The sequence below is a fragment of the Oryzias melastigma genome, linkage group LG5, assembly GCF_002922805.2.
Source record: "Oryzias melastigma strain HK-1 linkage group LG5, ASM292280v2, whole genome shotgun sequence".
Lineage (NCBI taxonomy): Eukaryota > Metazoa > Chordata > Actinopteri > Beloniformes > Adrianichthyidae > Oryzias > Oryzias melastigma.
Genome location: NC_050516.1, coordinates 31197563 through 31215003, shown reverse-complemented (window position 1 = coordinate 31215003; position 17441 = coordinate 31197563). Strand labels below are relative to the sequence as shown.

At 38.0% G+C, this 17441-nt stretch overlaps 1 protein-coding gene across 2 annotated transcripts; it reads right to left on the bottom strand.

Annotated features, from left to right (window-relative positions):
* Nucleotides 1–4494: 4494 nt before the first annotated feature.
* LOC112144599 (G-protein coupled receptor 61) lies at nt 4495–10471 on the bottom strand. 2 transcript variants are annotated; one of them, XM_024269187.2, is made up of 3 exons: nt 9575–10471; nt 9066–9148; nt 4495–6525 (listed from the first exon to the last, which is right to left on the bottom strand). In XM_024269187.2, exon 3 carries the CDS (start codon nt 6309–6311, stop codon nt 4917–4919), a length of 1395 nt encoding a protein of 464 aa, XP_024124955.1. In that variant the 5' UTR covers nt 6312–6525; nt 9066–9148; nt 9575–10471; the 3' UTR covers nt 4495–4916. The 2 variants fall into 2 exon arrangements, with proteins under 2 accessions (XP_024124955.1, XP_024124956.1); XM_024269188.2 differs by lacking the exon at nt 9066–9148.
* Nucleotides 10472–17441: the final 6970 nt, after the last annotated feature.

Below are 17441 nucleotides of genomic sequence, written 5' to 3'. Positions count from 1 at the left end.
GGGTCAGCAGTCTCCCTGACTTATTTTAATTTGGCCAAGGTTCCACTTCCCTTTTTGTTTGGACCAGAGCATTAATTATTTAGTTTTGTTCTTTCATTTCAGGACACAGGATTTCCTTTATTTAATAAACCGTGTTCTTTTGATTCTTCTTGTTGTTCAGTTTTTGTTATTGTCTCCTTTTATGTTTTTCCCTCTAGATACGAGCCAGGTTTACTCATAGGAGATGTAAAGAAAGTTTTTGCTGCTGAGCTGATCCTAATTTTACATGGGGGCGGGGCTTTGAGCTCATGTTTCCTATTGATGCCCTAAGACACTCAATCGCACAAGGGGTCAAAATCCAAAACACACCTGAGGTCACGGGCTGAACAGGATGAACATTTTTTGATCACTCTAAAGCTAAATTTTTAAAACTTTAAACCGTAATGTTTAACATAATTATGAACTAGATATGTAGCATTACCTGTGATAATGATAGTGAGAATGCTGTAAGCTGAATTTGGCTGCTGAGGATGCTAGTCCTGATAGCTGAAGATGCTCAAATTCTCAAGTTTTAAAAAAAAAATGCAATGTCTTGTCCAAATATTCAAAAGAAATTTCAGTGACAAATCTGTTTTTTTAATGTTCAAGTTTTATTTCAAGTTTTCACATTTTTTTCAAGTTTTCATTTTTTTTTTCAAATTTTTGATAATTTTTTTTCCGAATTTACAATGTCTTGTTTTCATCTTTTGAAAAAATTTCAATAACAATTCTGTTTTTCAAACTTTCAATCCGTTTTTCCGTTCACTTTAATCGATCCTAATTTGACCCCGTATTCATGTGTACAAATATCTTACCACACGTATTTCAGAACAGGTTTCTATAAAATGCCCCTTCAACAAACTGACGTATAAAGTCTTCACTCTCAAGTTTTCAGTTACACATTCCAACCGTCTCTAAACTTTTTCTTAACCTCTAATGTGCAAATTTTATACCTGACAAAACACATGATTATAAAATAATATCATTTCCTGCACTGAGGTACTGTAATAAACCCTGACAAGCAGAGTGGATCAAGGTAAAGGTATGCTCCGTCAGTAGAAAAAAAACAAAAAAGCTGGGAAAGATGCCAGCAACTGCACCCAAAAAATAAATAAATAAAAACATGGGCCTCTTTGTCAACCACAGATGCTACTGTCACCAAATGCAAAGAAGAGCTGAGTGGCACACACAACCCAAACTTACACTTTTACCAAGTTAGAACACACACATTAGCACATAAAGCAACGTAAGAGTCACGTCCGAGTGTGACGCAGTGCAACATGAAAATACTGATCTATATCCAAACACAGAGATAAATACAACATATGTCAGAAAGCTCAGAGACCCTCAACGTGAGTTACAAAGTTGGCTTGTAGCATCAAATCTGCTTTTTAGGATATTAAAACAAAGAATAAATAACTATTTGGAAAGAAGAATCTTTGTAAACAGCTTGTTTATGAGGCCACAATCTACACCAGGCATGTCCAAAGTCCGGCCCGTGGGCCACAAATGGCAAAATCAATGATATAAGCTCACCCACAACATTCTTGATTGTGATTGGCCAAATTTTGTTACATTTTCTTGACCTTCAGAAAAAACACTAACAAGTATTTCTGAATAAGATAACTCAGGGGTGTCAAACTCATTTTAAGTGATCTGAAGTGGGCCGGACCTGTAACATAATGGCAAAATAACCAACTTGTTATCTGTAGCTTTGTTTTTGTTTTTTGTTTTTTTTTATGAAAAAATACGCCTCAGCCAACCTAGTGGCCTAATCTCTTATTATTACACATTCATTCACAGAAGCCAGTGGATTTCAAATAAAATTAATTTAACTTTTTTATAAAAATAGTTTATTCAATTTAACACAGACTGAATATTTTACATCTGACACTGAGGCAATCCCGATAGTAATTTAAAGAGTGGGTTGCCTGAAATTCCTCAATGAACAAAATTAGTCAAAACTTTAGACTATTGCTAAAATAGAAGCTAAAATTAACCTAAAAAAACCTTTGTAGATAACAAATGAGCCAACAACGTTAGCATGTTGCTAAAATAGAAGATAAAATTAACCTAAAAAAACCTCAGCAGATAACAAATGAGCCAACAACGTTAGCATGTTGCTAAAATATTAGCTAAACTCCAAATTAGCATGAAAAACCTCAGTAGATGATAGCCAAAAACGTTAGCATGTTGCTAAAATAGAAGCTGAACTCTAAATTAGACTATAAAAATCTCAGTAGATAACAAATTAGCCAACAACATTAGCATGTTGCTAAAATAATAGCTAAACTCCAAAATTCCCTAAAATTCCTCAGTAAACTAAATTAGTTAAAAATATTAGCCTGTTGCTACAATAAAAACTAAACTCTAAAATTAGCCTTAAAAAACCTCAGTAGATAATTGCCCAAATGAGCTAGCATAATGCTAATACAACAGCTCAATGCCAAATTTGTAAAAAATGAATGTAAAAGATGAAAACAAAGCATTCACACAATTAAACTTGCGAACATTTGTGAAGATAAGAATTTGGAGTTAACTTCCTTTTCTCTCCTGAAACTCAACATTGTCGTCAATATCAGGATTCAAATCCTGTGCAACAACACACTCCACAATGTCATTCAAGTCGGCAAAATACAATGAAATGTCCAAAAATCTTTTCCTGTTAGCTGTGTTTCCTTTGCTCCCCCTAGTGGCGAAATTGTGCATTGCAAGTATTTCTTTAAAGAAACGCAACAGGAAAGGGCTAGAAGCTTGCTTTTTTCTCCTAAAATCCGTATATTTTATTCTCTTCATGACTGGGCTGGATTAAACCATCTGGTGGGCTGGATATGGCCCATGGGCCGTATGTTTGACACCCCTGAGATAACTTTTTAAGTTGTTGTCCTGTTCACAAGACTTAAATTTAGAAGCAGTGAGCATTTGAATATGGACCCAGATTTAATTTTTTTTTTTTCCAGACAGACTTTTTCTTTAATTTATTTCTGGTCATAAAACTATGAAACTCACAGTAACTTTGGTAAAAATGTAATTTTGTTCTTTGTGAAGAAATAAAAAAAATATCTAATAAAAAAACCAAAATTAAATAGTTCAGTTGCATTTAATGTCATTCTAAAGCTTCGTTTCCACTGAGTGGTACGGTCCAGTTCGGTCCAGTATTTAAAACATTTCCATTGTAAAATGGACCTCTTGAGGGCCCTCATCTGTTGTAGTTCCATTGAAAATTGGAACAGGACGGTTGGGGCGGAGCCACTGTAGCCACCCCCTGATTGGCAGAAAGTGATGTCGACATTAGAAAGCGCCACTATAGCGCTAAGCTAGCATTGACTCGCTAGCGGTCTACACCACGCATGCGCCGTAAAAACAAACCGCTCAGTGGAAGCCAGGCTGAACTGAGTGGAAACGCTCACCAGAATCAACCGGTACCACTCCTTACCGGGCCGGACCGCTCAGTGGAAATGAGGCTTTAGGGTTCAGGGAATGCAGGCTGGCCGTCCCATTCAAGTCTGGGGACACTTTGGACACCCCTGCTGTACACCTCATCGTTTTTTTGGCCTGGCTCCAACATTAGGAACGGTCAATTCATGAAAACAGAAACCCCTAACGTGATTTGTGGTGGTTAAATTCCTCAAATCACTTCTTAGATTTAAATTAAGTGTGTGTAAGTGCCGACTAGTAAACGTTTCTAAAATCCCAACCAAAAAAACCCCAGAAGCTGGTTCCTTTTCAACAAGTCGTCCCTCATTTCAACTCAGAAAGATTTCCCCAAAATGATCAGTTTAAAAAAGTGGTTTCTTCTTTATGCCATAAAACCCTGTTATTACAAAATGTTTTTTTTCTTTTTATTAAAAAAGGCTTTTTGAAAATGAATTCACTGAGTCGTTTACTGCTCTGAGAGGTTGCGTAAAAGGCCAATGTACAGCCAATGAAACAGTAATTTCCCTTTTTTTTCCGATCAAACTAGTGCTGCCACAAACGATTATTTTAATAGTCAACTAATCACCAATTAGCTTTTCAGATTAGTCGACTAATCTGGTAATTCACACACTGGATGTGAAGTACTCATTTTAACCATGAATTTGGGCGCTGAAGACGCTAGTGCTGATAGCTAAAAATGCTAAAATTGATAGCTAAAAACACTGAAGTTTATAGCTAAAATCACTGAAGCTACTAGCTGAAAATGCTGAAGCAGATAGCCAGCTCAAATATTTGTTAAATGCCAAATTAGCCTAAACAACTGAAATAAAAATCCTAAATTAGCCAAAACAGCTACCATGTAGCTGAAATGTTAGCTAAACTCCAAATGTTCCTAAAAAAAATGAAAAGAATACTAAATTAGCCAAAATAGCTAGCATATAGCTCAAATATCAGCTAAACTCCAAATTTTCCTAAAAAAATCAAAAGAATCCTAAATTAGTCAAAATACCAGCTGAAATGTTAGCTAAACTCCAAATTAGCCTAAAAACTACAAAAAATCCGAAATTAGCCCAAATGGCTAGCATGTAGCTGAAATATTAGCTAAACTCCAAATTAGCCCAAAAAAACTTTAATAAATGCCAAAATAGCCCAAAAAGCTATCAGAATGTCACTATACTTTTCCACTTTACCACACTCCGACTCCATATAATACTAAGTCACGACTAATCGACTATTAAATTAGTCGTGGACTATTTTACTAGTCGATTAGTCGTGGATTAGTCGACTAATCGTGGCAGCCCTACAGCAAACGCATCACATTGCATTAAGCTGTGCGGTTTATTCATCAGTAATTAGACCAAGAACAATGAAAGCTGAGAGGAAATCCCATAAATGAACTGACCTGACAGTTTTAGCAAGGATGAAAATAAAATTCCTGATACTCTTAAATATCTGTAGGTGTGTTGTCAGTATATAAAAACTTACTTGTCTGTATATATGTGGTTGTTTTTTGTGTGTTCGATTTCAATAAACTCTGACGTTTCCTCTGCTATTTGTCCGGGAATACGGAAATCGATGGGGATGGGCTGGGCCGGCTCGGGCGGCTGGGAGTGAGCCACGGGGCAGCAGGCCTCCCCCTTTGGACTGGAAGTGCTGCGTGAGTTCTGCGGATCGAGGTTGCAGCCGGTGCCCTGAAGAAACTGGAGAAAGTTCTCCTCTATGGATCCTTCCCGGCTGGGCAGCCGGTCCTCCACTTCCACCCCGGCTCTGCGAAACAAGCAGGGCAGGTGCTTCCCCAGCTCCTCGCGGATCTGCCTGTTGAGGCAGCCGTAGAAGAAGGGGTTGGAGGTGAAGCAGAAGTAGCCGATCCATGTGACCGCCTCCTCCAGAGAGGCCAGCGCCGCCGGTGGGCTGGCGGCCAGAGCCGAATACATGTGGAAGGTGAAGTACGGCAGCCAGCAGCAGAGGAACTGCCCGCCTACAGCTGCCAACACGGCTGCTGCCTTTCCTCCGCCGAAGGGGCGGTGTGGCGTCGCTCTGTCCGTCCCGGAGCCGGTCCCGGAGCTGGTGACCATCGTCGAGCGGCTGCTGAGGGACTCTGAGCGCTGGCGACGCGGGGTGTCCATCCAGGTGGGCAGGGGGCCGTGGTGCATGGCGGCCACCCGAGCCACTTTGAACATGTTGCAGTACACGACCAGAATGACCAGCAGAGGACACAGGAAATACACCAGCGTGAAGAGGACCATGAAGGCTAAGCGGTTTGACCCTCCCCCAGTCCAGTGCAGGGAGCAGCGCCTGTGACCCTGAGCTGGGGGGGGCGGGACGGCGCCTCCGCTTCCTCCGCCGCTCTCCAAAAGAGGCGTTCTCCCACCTTGGAGGAACCAAGCGATCAGAGGCAGGGCGGACATGGTGAGAGCTTTGACCCAAATCCCCACCAGCACGGAGGCCACCAACCCGACCGTCATCTTCACCTCGTAGCGCATGGGGTGTATGACGTAGTAGTAGCGCTCCACGTTGATGACAGAGATGGACAGAATGGCAGCGCTGACCAGGCACACACTGAGAAAGAGGTAGCTCCTGCACAAAGCCTCTCCGAAGAAGGCTCGGCTCGAGAGCATGCCGAGCGGCATCAGCACCAGGGCTGCCAGCAGGTCCACCACGCACAGGTGGAAAACAAAGGCAAACTTGTGGAGCTGCGGAGCCTTGGCAATGACCGCCATGACGGCCACATTACCCACCACCGCCAGCAGATCCATGAGCAGCATCGCCAGCATGGCTAGCGACTGGGACAGCGCCCAGCCCTCAGGCTGGAAGGAGGCAGACATGTTGGATGTGGGCTGTGGAGGCGTGTGGGAGGAGTTCCACACGGGCTCCATTGAAGGGTGCGGTGAGGCAGGCAGGCAGGATCAGTCACAGCTCCATCACCCATCCTTCAAAGCCAGGAGGTCAGGCTGGAAATCAGCGGCTGGAAATGTAGATCCAAAGTCGTGATGCGCTCCAGATGACGGTGCTGCGATCCAAGACGTCCACGCGCTACGAGTTCTGTCCATTCAGGAGAATCGACATTTCTGCCATCGACCACAATCCACCCTAAAATAAAGAGAAGAGAGAAAAACGTTGGTATGTTTGTTCATTATGTGAATGCTTGATTCTCCTACTCCGCACATAAAACTCAATCACAGTTTCAACAATTCACCAATCTTGGCATTAAAACGTTTTTATTACTCATGAACTTTATAGTTTTTGAAATATTGAGCCAAAATTTGCCCCATAGAAAATAAATGAGAAAGTCTTAAAATTTCAACATTTGAAGTAGATTAGCAGCAAACCTTTAAATATATTCATCAAATGTTTTTTATTCTTTTATAGTAATTTTCAAAAAAGTTGGAGGTTAGCTAATATTTTAGCAACATTCTACCTTTTTTTTTGCTAATTTGTTATAAACTGAGGTTTTTATAGGCTAATTTAGAGTTTAGCTTCTATTTTAGCAACATGCTAACGTTTTTCACTAATTTAGTTTACTGAGGAAATTTAGGCTATTTTGGAGTTTAACTAGTATTTAAACAATGTGCTAGCTTTTTGGCTAATTTGGCATCTACTAAGGTTTTTTTATGCTAATTTGGAGTTTGGCTAATTTGTTACCTACTGGGGTTTTTGGGGGGCAAATTTGAAGTTTAGCTTCTATTTTAGCAACAGGATAACGTTTTTGACTAATTTAGTTTACTGAGGAATTTAGTCAGTTTTGGAGTTCAGATAGTATTTAAGCAATGTGCTAGCTTTTTTGGATATTTGTTATCTACTGAGGTTATTATAGGCCATATTTGAGTTTAGCTTCTATTTTAGCAACAGGCTAACGTTTTTGAGTTATTTAGTTTACTGAGGAATTTTTGGCTATTTTAAGGTTCAGCTAGTATTTAAGCAAACAAGCTAGCTTTTTGGCTCATTTGGTATTTAATAAGGTTTTTAAAGGCTCATTTAAAAGATTTACTTCTATTTTAGCAATAGGCTAACATTTTTGAATAATTTAGCTTACTGAGGAATTTTAGGCTATTTTGGAATTTAGCTAGTACTTAAGCAACGAGCTAGCTATATTGACCAATTACGCATCTACTAAGGGTTTTTTATGCTAATTTGGAGTGTAGCTCATATTTAAGCAACACACTAAATACTTTTGCAAAATTCGCATGTATTAGAGATTTTTAAGCAATTTTACTACAAATTTTTCAGAAATTTAGGTTGACTTTAACGTTCTTTCATGATTCTTTAACAAGTCTTTTAGCAAATTTAACATTTTGTCAATAGCTTATATATTTTCAGCAAATCCCTTCAGCAGTTAAAGTAAATTGTGACACAATTTTCAGCATAAAGCTTCAACATCTTTAGCGACTACTTTCAGCAAAAAGCATTCACACCAACATTATTGCAGGTAATGCAACTTTTCTAGTCTTTTATAAAAATTAGATTTTTGTTTGAAATAAACAAACTCTTCAAACAGGCTGTTAATGCAGAGTTCTACATTTAAAAAACACTAAATAAATCTGAATGATAAGCCAGAGTTTACTATAATTCTAAGACACTTTTAAAGATCCACTCCAATGAAAATCATGACATCAACAGCCAGAGCTGGAATTCCTAAACCCAAAGCCAAATTCCCTCATATCCCTTGGAAAAAATATATATTTCAATAGGTGCCCTAACAGTTACTGTTCATTTTTTTCCTTTTTAAGCTTTAGTAAAAGTTTTTTTTTTTTTTAACGGTTCTTAACACTTTTGATTTATTATTTCTGCTTCCGGACGATAACATCAGGCGCCATATTGTCTGCAGCCAGGTCCCTCTCTGTACAAGTGAATGCATCAGAATGAAGCAGAGCAGGAAGCTTGTGGCTGGCTGTAGCTTCTACATGACAACTACAGCCTTATTTCAAATTAAAACTTTTTTGTCTGCTCCTGATTCACCACGATTTGAAAAAAAAATATTAAGAAATGCAACTTTCAACTTAATTTTCTTCATAAATGTCCTGCATCATCAGAAAAATAGAGAGGGACCTGGATGCAGACAAGACGGTGCCTGATATCTTCAACCGGAAGTGGAAATAATATCACTCACCTTAACTCAATAGTTAACAGAACTGTGAACTGTAGTTAAAAAATATATATATTTGGTATTTGGCTCAAAACTGTACGACTAGATAGTTCTGATGTTGCTCGCCATTTTTGTTGCACCACAAATGATAGGTTGGGCGTAAGCTAGCAGGAGAGCATGTAAACAGAGGGGTGATGGGAAGGGGGGTGGGGTTACTCTGCACCAAGGGTCCTGCCCACAACTCAGAGGAAAATTTTTAATGAACTCTTGCCACTCTGCAGAAACTATGTCCAAGAAAATGACCCTTTAAAAGACAACTTGGAACGCTTTTACAATAGATCGAAAGATCATAGGAGTGGGACTTCAAGTAATTTAAGTTACATAAACCCATAATCTTTTAGCTGCAAGATTAATATGTTTGTAATTTTTTTTTTCTTTTTTAGGAAGAAAGGGACTAAAAAATTGCATTTTTTTCCACCATGAGAAACATGTTAAATCTACTTTTCAAGCAAACATCCTCTCAATGCACAAATGCAAGCTCACTGACCAAAGACAATCCTGTCGGTGAATAAGGAAAAAGCACTCCTACACCTCCTCTCGTCTCTCCATACTTCCAAGGATGTCAAACAACTACAAAATACAAAAACAACGGTGTGATGGTTAGAGATTTTAAATAAATTGTGAGTGTTTGGTTACATTCACAGGACAAATAGAAGTGCTGATGGGTTGAAAGCTTACAAAGATGTATGCACACAGACTGTGCATACATTAAAAACATGCTGCTTACAATAAACCTATGTCCAAGCTCCTTTATATTGATTTTTTTTTTTATCTAAACATAGGTTAAAAATCAAGCACTGACACCTGTATTCACCTATGACTGACTAGCAGTAAATTTTGTGTCCTAGTTCACTAAAACCTGCAGCTTTTTATTCAAACATTAATCTCTAAACCCATTAAAAATAAGATTCCTACTGTTAAGACAATTGGGCCAGCTGTATCTGTTGACTGAGCATTCAGTTCAATAGAATCAGAGGCTACAGAGCATTTTAGTACCTGAATCAGAGTTGTGATGCTGCTGTCTGCCTTGTGCTTTGGTCTCTGAAGATGAAACCCCTCTTTCAGCTGCCACTGCTGAGGTTCACAGTGGAAACCAATCCCTGTCTCCCCGAAAAGCAGCCCAGCCTCCGCGTCTTCTCTGGTCCCTCGATCCCCCCGTCATCCGAGCCCCCGGATGACAGCATCTGTGGCGGAAGGGGTTTATCTGTGATGATGCTGATGTAAATGTTCCCGGAGAAGACAGCGGCGTCCTCCCTCCCCGCTCTGCCTCCACTGGCACACGGTGACCGCAGAGATGGAGCAGGCGGCAGACACAAGCAGGCCCGGAGCGACGCGCGGTCCTAGCGCCCACGATGTTACTCTGATCCCGGTCTGGGGGAAATATTCTAAACAAACATGAGAACTCGTGTGCGGTAATGAATATGATTTTTAAAAATATAAATTTTAAATTATTTGTATAAAGTGCGATTTATTGAATATGGATGAGTTTTAACAGAAAGTTAGTCTAGATTTTTAGATTCATATCCTTTCTTTGCATGGAAGTACTTAATTTTTTGCATGTTATGTTGTGATAACGACTTTTTTCATGTGCATTATCACAAGAAAATTTCAGATTTCTTAGATTTAAGAGAAAGTAGATATATCATGAGAAAACACGTTTTTTCTAGTGAAATTGAGATAGTAGAAGTTAGCGCGAGATTTTTTTTCTCATGATGACGAGATAGTAGATGTCATTATCTTAAGAAAACAAGTTTTTGTCTAGTGACACTGACATCTTAGAGGTTGTTGTCACAAGAACATTTTTTTCTCATGATAACAAGATAGTGGATGTCATAATCACAAGAAAACATTATTTTTTTGTGAAAATTAGATAGTAAACATTGTTATTAATGAGAAAAAAGTATTTTCTAGTGATAATTAGATATTAGATGTCATGAAATAAAGTAGTTTCTAGTGATAATGAGATAATATATGTTATCAACAAAAGAAAACATGTTATTTGTCTGGTGATAATGGGGTATCAGATGCCATTATCATAAGAAGAAGTATTTTCTAGTGTTACTGAGATATAAGGTCTCATTATCCTGAGAAAAAAATGTTTTCTAGTGATAATGAGATTTTATGTGTAGTTATCATGAGAACACAAGCATTTTCTAGTGATGTTGATATATTAAATGTTGTTATCCTAAGAAATAAGGGTTTTCTAGTGACAATGAAAAATTAGATGTCATTATCAAGAGAAAAAAGTATTTTCTCGTGATAATTAGATAGTAGATGTCGTTATCATGAAAGCATAAGTATTTTCTGGTGATAATGAGATGTTAAATGCTGCTGTCATGAGGAAAAAGTATGTTCCAGCGACAACGAGATAGTGAGTGTCATTATCATGAGAAAACACCTTATGTATGGTAGGGATCGTTATCATGAGAAAGTGTTTTCTAGTGATAATGAGATATCAGATGTCTTTATCAGGAGAAAACATGTTATTTGTCTGGTGATAATGAGAAATTAGATGTTGTTATCATAAAAAGACAGGTATTTCCTAGTGTTTCTGGAATATAAGATGTCCTTATCCTGAAAAAAAGGGTTTTCTAGTGACAATGAGATATTAAATGTCGTTATCATGCGAAAAAAAATATTTTCTACTGATAATGAGATATTCCATGTTGTTTTCAAGAGAACACAGGTATTTTCTAGTGAAAATGAGATATTAAATGTTGTTATCATGAGAAAAAATAATTTTCAAGAGATAATGAGATAGTAGATATCATTATTATGAGAAAACATGTTATTTGTCTGGTGATATTGAGATATTAGATGCAGTTATCATGAGAAGACAAGTATTTCCTAGTGTTTTTGAGATATAAAATGTTATCTGAAAAAGGGGTTTTCTAGTGATAATAAGATATTTTAAATGTCCTTTACATAAGAGCACAAGTATTATGTCTTTATCATGTGAGTAAAGTGTTTTCTCGTGATAGTGAAATACTAGATGTCGTTATCATGAGAACACAAGTATTTTTTATTGGTATTGAGATATTAGATGTCGTTATCCTAAGAAAAAAGTATTTTCTACAGGTAAAGAAATAACAGATGTCGTTATCAGGAAAAACACGTTTTTTTCCATTGATGATGAGATAGTAGGTCTCATTATTACTAGAAAACAATTTTTTGCCATACAAGATTTCAGATGTCATTATAACAACATAAGGTAGAATCTACGTTTTTTTCATATATCTGCAGCAAAACAAAGAAGTGTGTCAGAGAACATGTCAAATAACAGAAGAACTCATCAATTTATAATTGATTACTTTAATGGAGGTCTAACTCAGGAGAAAAATTGCGTTGATGTTGTCAGTCTTTGTGTCAGTCATCATCATTTGAGGAGAAGGTTGGCCCAGCTGCAGCTGCGCAGTCGGCTGCCGTTCTGTGATTCTACTGTTGTTTTCATCTGCAGTCAGTTTCATCAGTGATCAGATGAGGAGACCAGATAGTTGATGTTAACACAAGAAAATGGAAAGAAAGAAAAAAAGCAAGGAATGCCGTTCTTAAAGAGATCAAATAATGTGATATTTTCACATTTCAACAAATTTTTAAAAATATGCATTCTTTTTTTATAACATAAGATTTGCACTTTTTGTCTGAATACTCTTTTTTATATATATATATTTTTAGCCAGAAAAAAAACTGTCATTTTCTAGGACATAGTTTCTGCAGAGTGGCAGGAGTTCATGAGAAATTTCCCTTTGAGTTCTGGGTGGGACTCATAGCACAGAGCAACCCCGCCCCTTTTCCCGTCACTGATAACTGAGAGCTCTTTTTTGCACACCGCCCGTCACACCTGAAGATATTCAGTTTTGAATCACCACAATTTGAATAGAGAAAGATTTAGAAATACAAATTCAGGATAAGACTTTAGATATCATGAGAAAACACAATATTTATAGAGTTTGTCTTTAATGTCATGCTTAGGGTTTCTTGAAAAAGAAAGTTTTCTAGTTCCAGACTCTCTGAGTCTGTGAGACATGGGTTGGGCCGGGCCTCAGCCTCCACCATCTCAGCATCTGAAACCGGGACTTCTGTTGCCACGGTGATCCGACAGTTCATGTCATTGCTCTGGATGAGGAGGATGATATCTGAGCTATTACAAATAAGACTCCTCTAGTAAAAGAGTGGGCATGAAGCTGCGTGAGACCCAGGCGGTTTGCATTTGCATTTGCAAGGTTCCCCATAATGAAACATTTGCATTTCATAGAAATGTAATCTTCTTTGGCCATTAAAAATAACACGTTTAACATGCAGCAACTTTCATGAAGTGATTGATTAATGTAGCTCACTAAAAGCCTCATAATAGCTGGTTAAGTTACTGTAAAAAATGTGCTTGAAAGAACATACTTTGGGAGTCGGAACCGTCTGTCATTAATTATTCTTACAAAGGATCCCAAATGTCCAAAATTAGGTGCTTTCAGAACCTAAAAACTGTAGTTTTTTTAACATTAACTCACATAAATTGTTTTTTTTTCTTAAAATATAGGTCAAAATGTTGTTTTCTGATGCATTTCCCATCAGCATTTCAGAAAGAAACCTCACAAGAAGGAGAAATGAGGCGTTTGGGTGGGAAGATTTCATGGAAAGCTTTTACTTACGGCTGATGAAGATGCATACCAATTTATTGTGGTGCTCCAAATGACGAAAAGTGTGCAGTTTTGGTGGTTTTTGTGCATTTCACATTGTGGGTTTGTAGCTGCACACACCTGTGTGTGTGTGTGTGTGAGGGAGCGCGTATCAGGTGATGCCTCGCGACAAAAATAGCACAGTCTTGCTCGGCCGGCAGCACCAATCACTGCCACCACAAATACAATGGTTTCCATGGCAACCTTGAAAATAGACTCCACATTTGCACTCAGAAATAGCAAAGGACGCTGCAATAACCCCAGAGAGCCTATGCTGCCAATAATAACTACCCACAGACACGGATGCACAAACAACAGTAGCACTCAAAAATCAAGTCATGCTGTTACATTTACCAAAACATAATTACTGCTGCCTACACGAGCAATCAGCTCCACTTACAGTACGGGTGTTCCAAAGCGAGGGCAAGTATTAACCAGCTTTGTGTTTAATAACACAAAAACAAAAGCACAAAAGGAATCGCTGCACAAACAACTGATTGACTATACAAATGCTGAACAATGCATCTCACACGTCAGCTTATAAAATGCACCAGATTGATGTAAAAGCAGAGAAAGAGGTGAATGTTGCCTTGGAGACTCTTCAGAGAGGAAGGTTTTTTATCACAGCAGACAGTCAATATGTCAGGATTCATTGCTTTTCTAAATCTTGGTACCCTTGGAAACTGAACGGTAAAAGTTTTTATTAGAAAAAAAAAGAGAACTCACAGAGATCACCTCATGCTTTTTTTGGACATCAGAGCTGTCAGAACCTAAACTTACTGCAGCTGCACTCAGTCGTCACACATGTATTGAGCTGCAAAATGTGGTATTGTGGGCCATGTCTGCACAAGTTGGAGTTGTTTTTATTAATCTATTGGGGTATTAAATCAACATTTGTGGTTGGAAAGCAGCTGTAGACAATGAAATCGACGTGAGAGTGTCTCTAGCTAGTGAAGTCTCCTGCTCTTTTCTGTACATTTTTGCACGTAAAAACTCAATCACACTTTCAACAATCTTGATATTAAAACGTTCAGCTTGTTCAGGACATTACTGCTTGTATTTTTGGTATTGATAAACTTTATAGTATTTAAAAGATTTAGCTACCCCACAGGAAATAAATGAGAAAGTCTTCAAATTTTAAGTAGATTAACAACAAATCTTTAAATATGTTAGTGGGATATGTTTTCATCTTTTATAGTATTTTTCCCCAAAAAATGGGGGTTTAGCTAATATGTTAGCAACATGCTAACGTTTTATGTTAATTTGCTATCTACTAAGGTTTTTATAGGCTAATTTAGAGTTTAGCTTCTATGTTAGCAACATGCTAACATTTTTGACTAATTTAGTTTACTAAGGATATTTAGGCTATATTGGAGATTAGCTAGTATTTCAGCAATGTGCTAGCTTTTTTGGCCAGTTTGCATCTACTGAGGTTTTTTTATGCTAATTTGGAGTTTAGCTAATATTTTAGTAACATGCTAATGTTTTTAGCTAATTTGTTAACTACTGAGCTTTTTTAGGCTCATTTAAAGTTTAGCTTATATTTTAGCAAAAGGCTAACGTTTTTGACTAATTTAGTTTACTGAGGAAATTTATGCTATTTTGGAGTTTAGCTAGTATTTAAGCAACGTGCTAGCTTTTTTGGCCAATTTGGCTATTAAGGTTTTAATAATAATTTGGAATTTAGCTGATATTTTAGCCACATGCTAATGTTTTTAGCTAATTTGTTATCTAGTGAGGTTTATTTAGGCTATTTACAGCTTAGCTTCTATTTTAGCAGCATGCTAACGTTTTTGACTAATTTAGTTTACTGAGGAATTTTAGGCTATTTTGGAGTTTGGCTTGTATTTAAACAACACACTAAATGTTTCACAAATTTGGCCTGTATTGGGAATTTTTAAGCAATATTACTACAAGATTTTCAGAAATTCAGGTCAACTTCAGCACTCTTCCGTAGTTTTTTTAACGAAATTTTCTGTCTTTTTGCTAATTTAACACTGCATTTTCCTCAAATCCCAACACCAATTAAAGTAAATTGCGTCACGATTTTCATCATAAAGCGTTCACTAAAGCATTAGTGCAGGTAATGCAACTTTTTTAGTTTTATTTAATTTTATATAATTTTTATCAAGAATCTACATTTGGATATTATTCGGCAGTTGCAATTATTCAAGTCAACTTTTTATTGCTAATAAAAGGTTTTTATAGCAAAACGATAAAGTGTCTGTTTATCTTTGTTTTTTCATTAATACAATCTACAATTTTTTTTTTTTAGCTTGATTCCTACATGTTTTTAGACCCTTTTATTCCACCAAGACATATTCTAGACCATGACGCTGCAACCTGGAGCCACATGTGGTTCTTTTACTCCTCCAATCTGGCTCTATGGCTAAAGAAAAAGAAAATAATGCAATTTTTAAAAATTTAATTTAGATTAGTTTAGTTTATAAATGTATGAATGAGGTGCCTCTAGACCAGGGATTCCCAAACTTTTTCGCTCAAAGGGTCAAAATCTAAATGGGATCCCCGTCTGCGGGCCAAACACAATATTTTTTGCATGTCATGAAATAAAAGCAGAAAATAAAGAATATGTTTAATTCATTTGTTTTGATTCTGTATTCATTAGGGTAGCACAAATTAGTAAGAATATAAAGTAAGTTACATTTGTCTTTAAAACCTTTAACAGCAAGTTCTCACTGGCCATTTTTCATTCAAAAACAAACAAACTTTCTTCCAATGAAAACAGCAACAAAGATGCTAATGAGAGACGTGGAGCTTTTGACTTTAGCCATTTGCCGTTGTCGCTCCATATTAGCTAGCTAAAAAGAACCGCTAAAAGCATCGGAAGTGACCGTGAAGACTCTTGGGAATTTCTAACACAAAAAAATCCCATGGCTGACTCACTTGTGGGTTGTTTCACCCATTGCCGCAGACAAAGGGTGCTAACAGCGCCACCCGGAGGCTGAAAGTAGATTACATAGACTTATATTACATTTTATATATATATTTGATTTTATAGAGTTTTGGAACACCATAGAGAAAAAATGGTAAACGGGTAAGGGGTTTTAACTATACACTCCATGACTTCTGCAGCCACGACTTGGCGGGCCAAAAGATAACATTTGGCGGTCCAAATATGGCCCACAGACTCCACTTTGGGCACCGATGGTCTAGAAGTACAATGAACCATGTCAAGGTTTTTACATACCTGCTGCCATTAAGAGGCCTTCTTCCCTCTTCGTCTCTCCAGAATGAACATATGTCAAATACTAAACTCTATTCTTTATTACGTATTTTTATTTAGTTCTCTGTGCTTCTGTTGGTTCAGTGCAATTCACATGTTGTTCCTCTTTCCGAGGGAGAGATTTCAGATTCCTGGTGGATCGTCTGTGCTCCTGTTCTTTGCCGTGGACCTCGCCTCTGGCTGGTCTTGGCCATTGACCTTGCCTCTGGCTCATCTTGCCCGTTGACCTCGGCTCTGGCTCATCTTGCCTGTGGACCTCGGGTCTGACTGGTCTTGGCCGTGGACCTCACCTCTGGCTGGTCTTGGCCGTGGACCTCGCCTCTAGCTGGTCTTGGCTGTGGACCACGCCTCTGGCTCGTCTTACCTGTGGACCTTGCCTCTGGCTTGTCTTGGCTGTGGACCGCGGGTCTGGCTGGTCTTGGCCGTGGACCTTGCCTCTGGCTTGTCTTGGCTGTGGACCTCGGCTCTGGCTGGTCTTGCCTGTGGACCTCGCCTCTGGCTCCTCTTGGCTGTGGGCCACGCCACCCGTCCCCCAGTTCTATCTGGATGAACACTATTCAAATACCTAGTTGAAGAGTTAGATAAGATCATTCTTCTTTAATTGTCCTGGTACATCACCTTTCAAAGGCTTTTTAAAGAGTTTTTCCTTACAGGGAAGGAGCATCTAAGGACAGGGATAACCAGTTTAATTTAGTCTTTTTAGTTTAGTTTAGTTTAGTTTAGTTTAGAAACCAGTTACAGTTTATATTTTATGACCGACTTTCTCCTTTGTATAATTACCACTATGAATCCCAAAGAGACAATTGTTTTGTGATATTGGGCTGTATAAATAAAATTGAATTGAATTAAGCTAATCTTTGGTAAAAAGGTCAATTTTTTCCGATTGCTGGGTTTCTTTATGAGTTTAAAGCACATATTATCTTATGCTGCAAACAATGGTTTGTAG

Bases quoted from the DNA above. Each gene is read 5' to 3' on its own strand.
- LOC112144599 (XM_024269187.2), bottom strand. From the start codon at position 6,311: ATGGAGCCCGTGTGGAACTCCTCCCACACGCCTCCACAGCCCACATCC.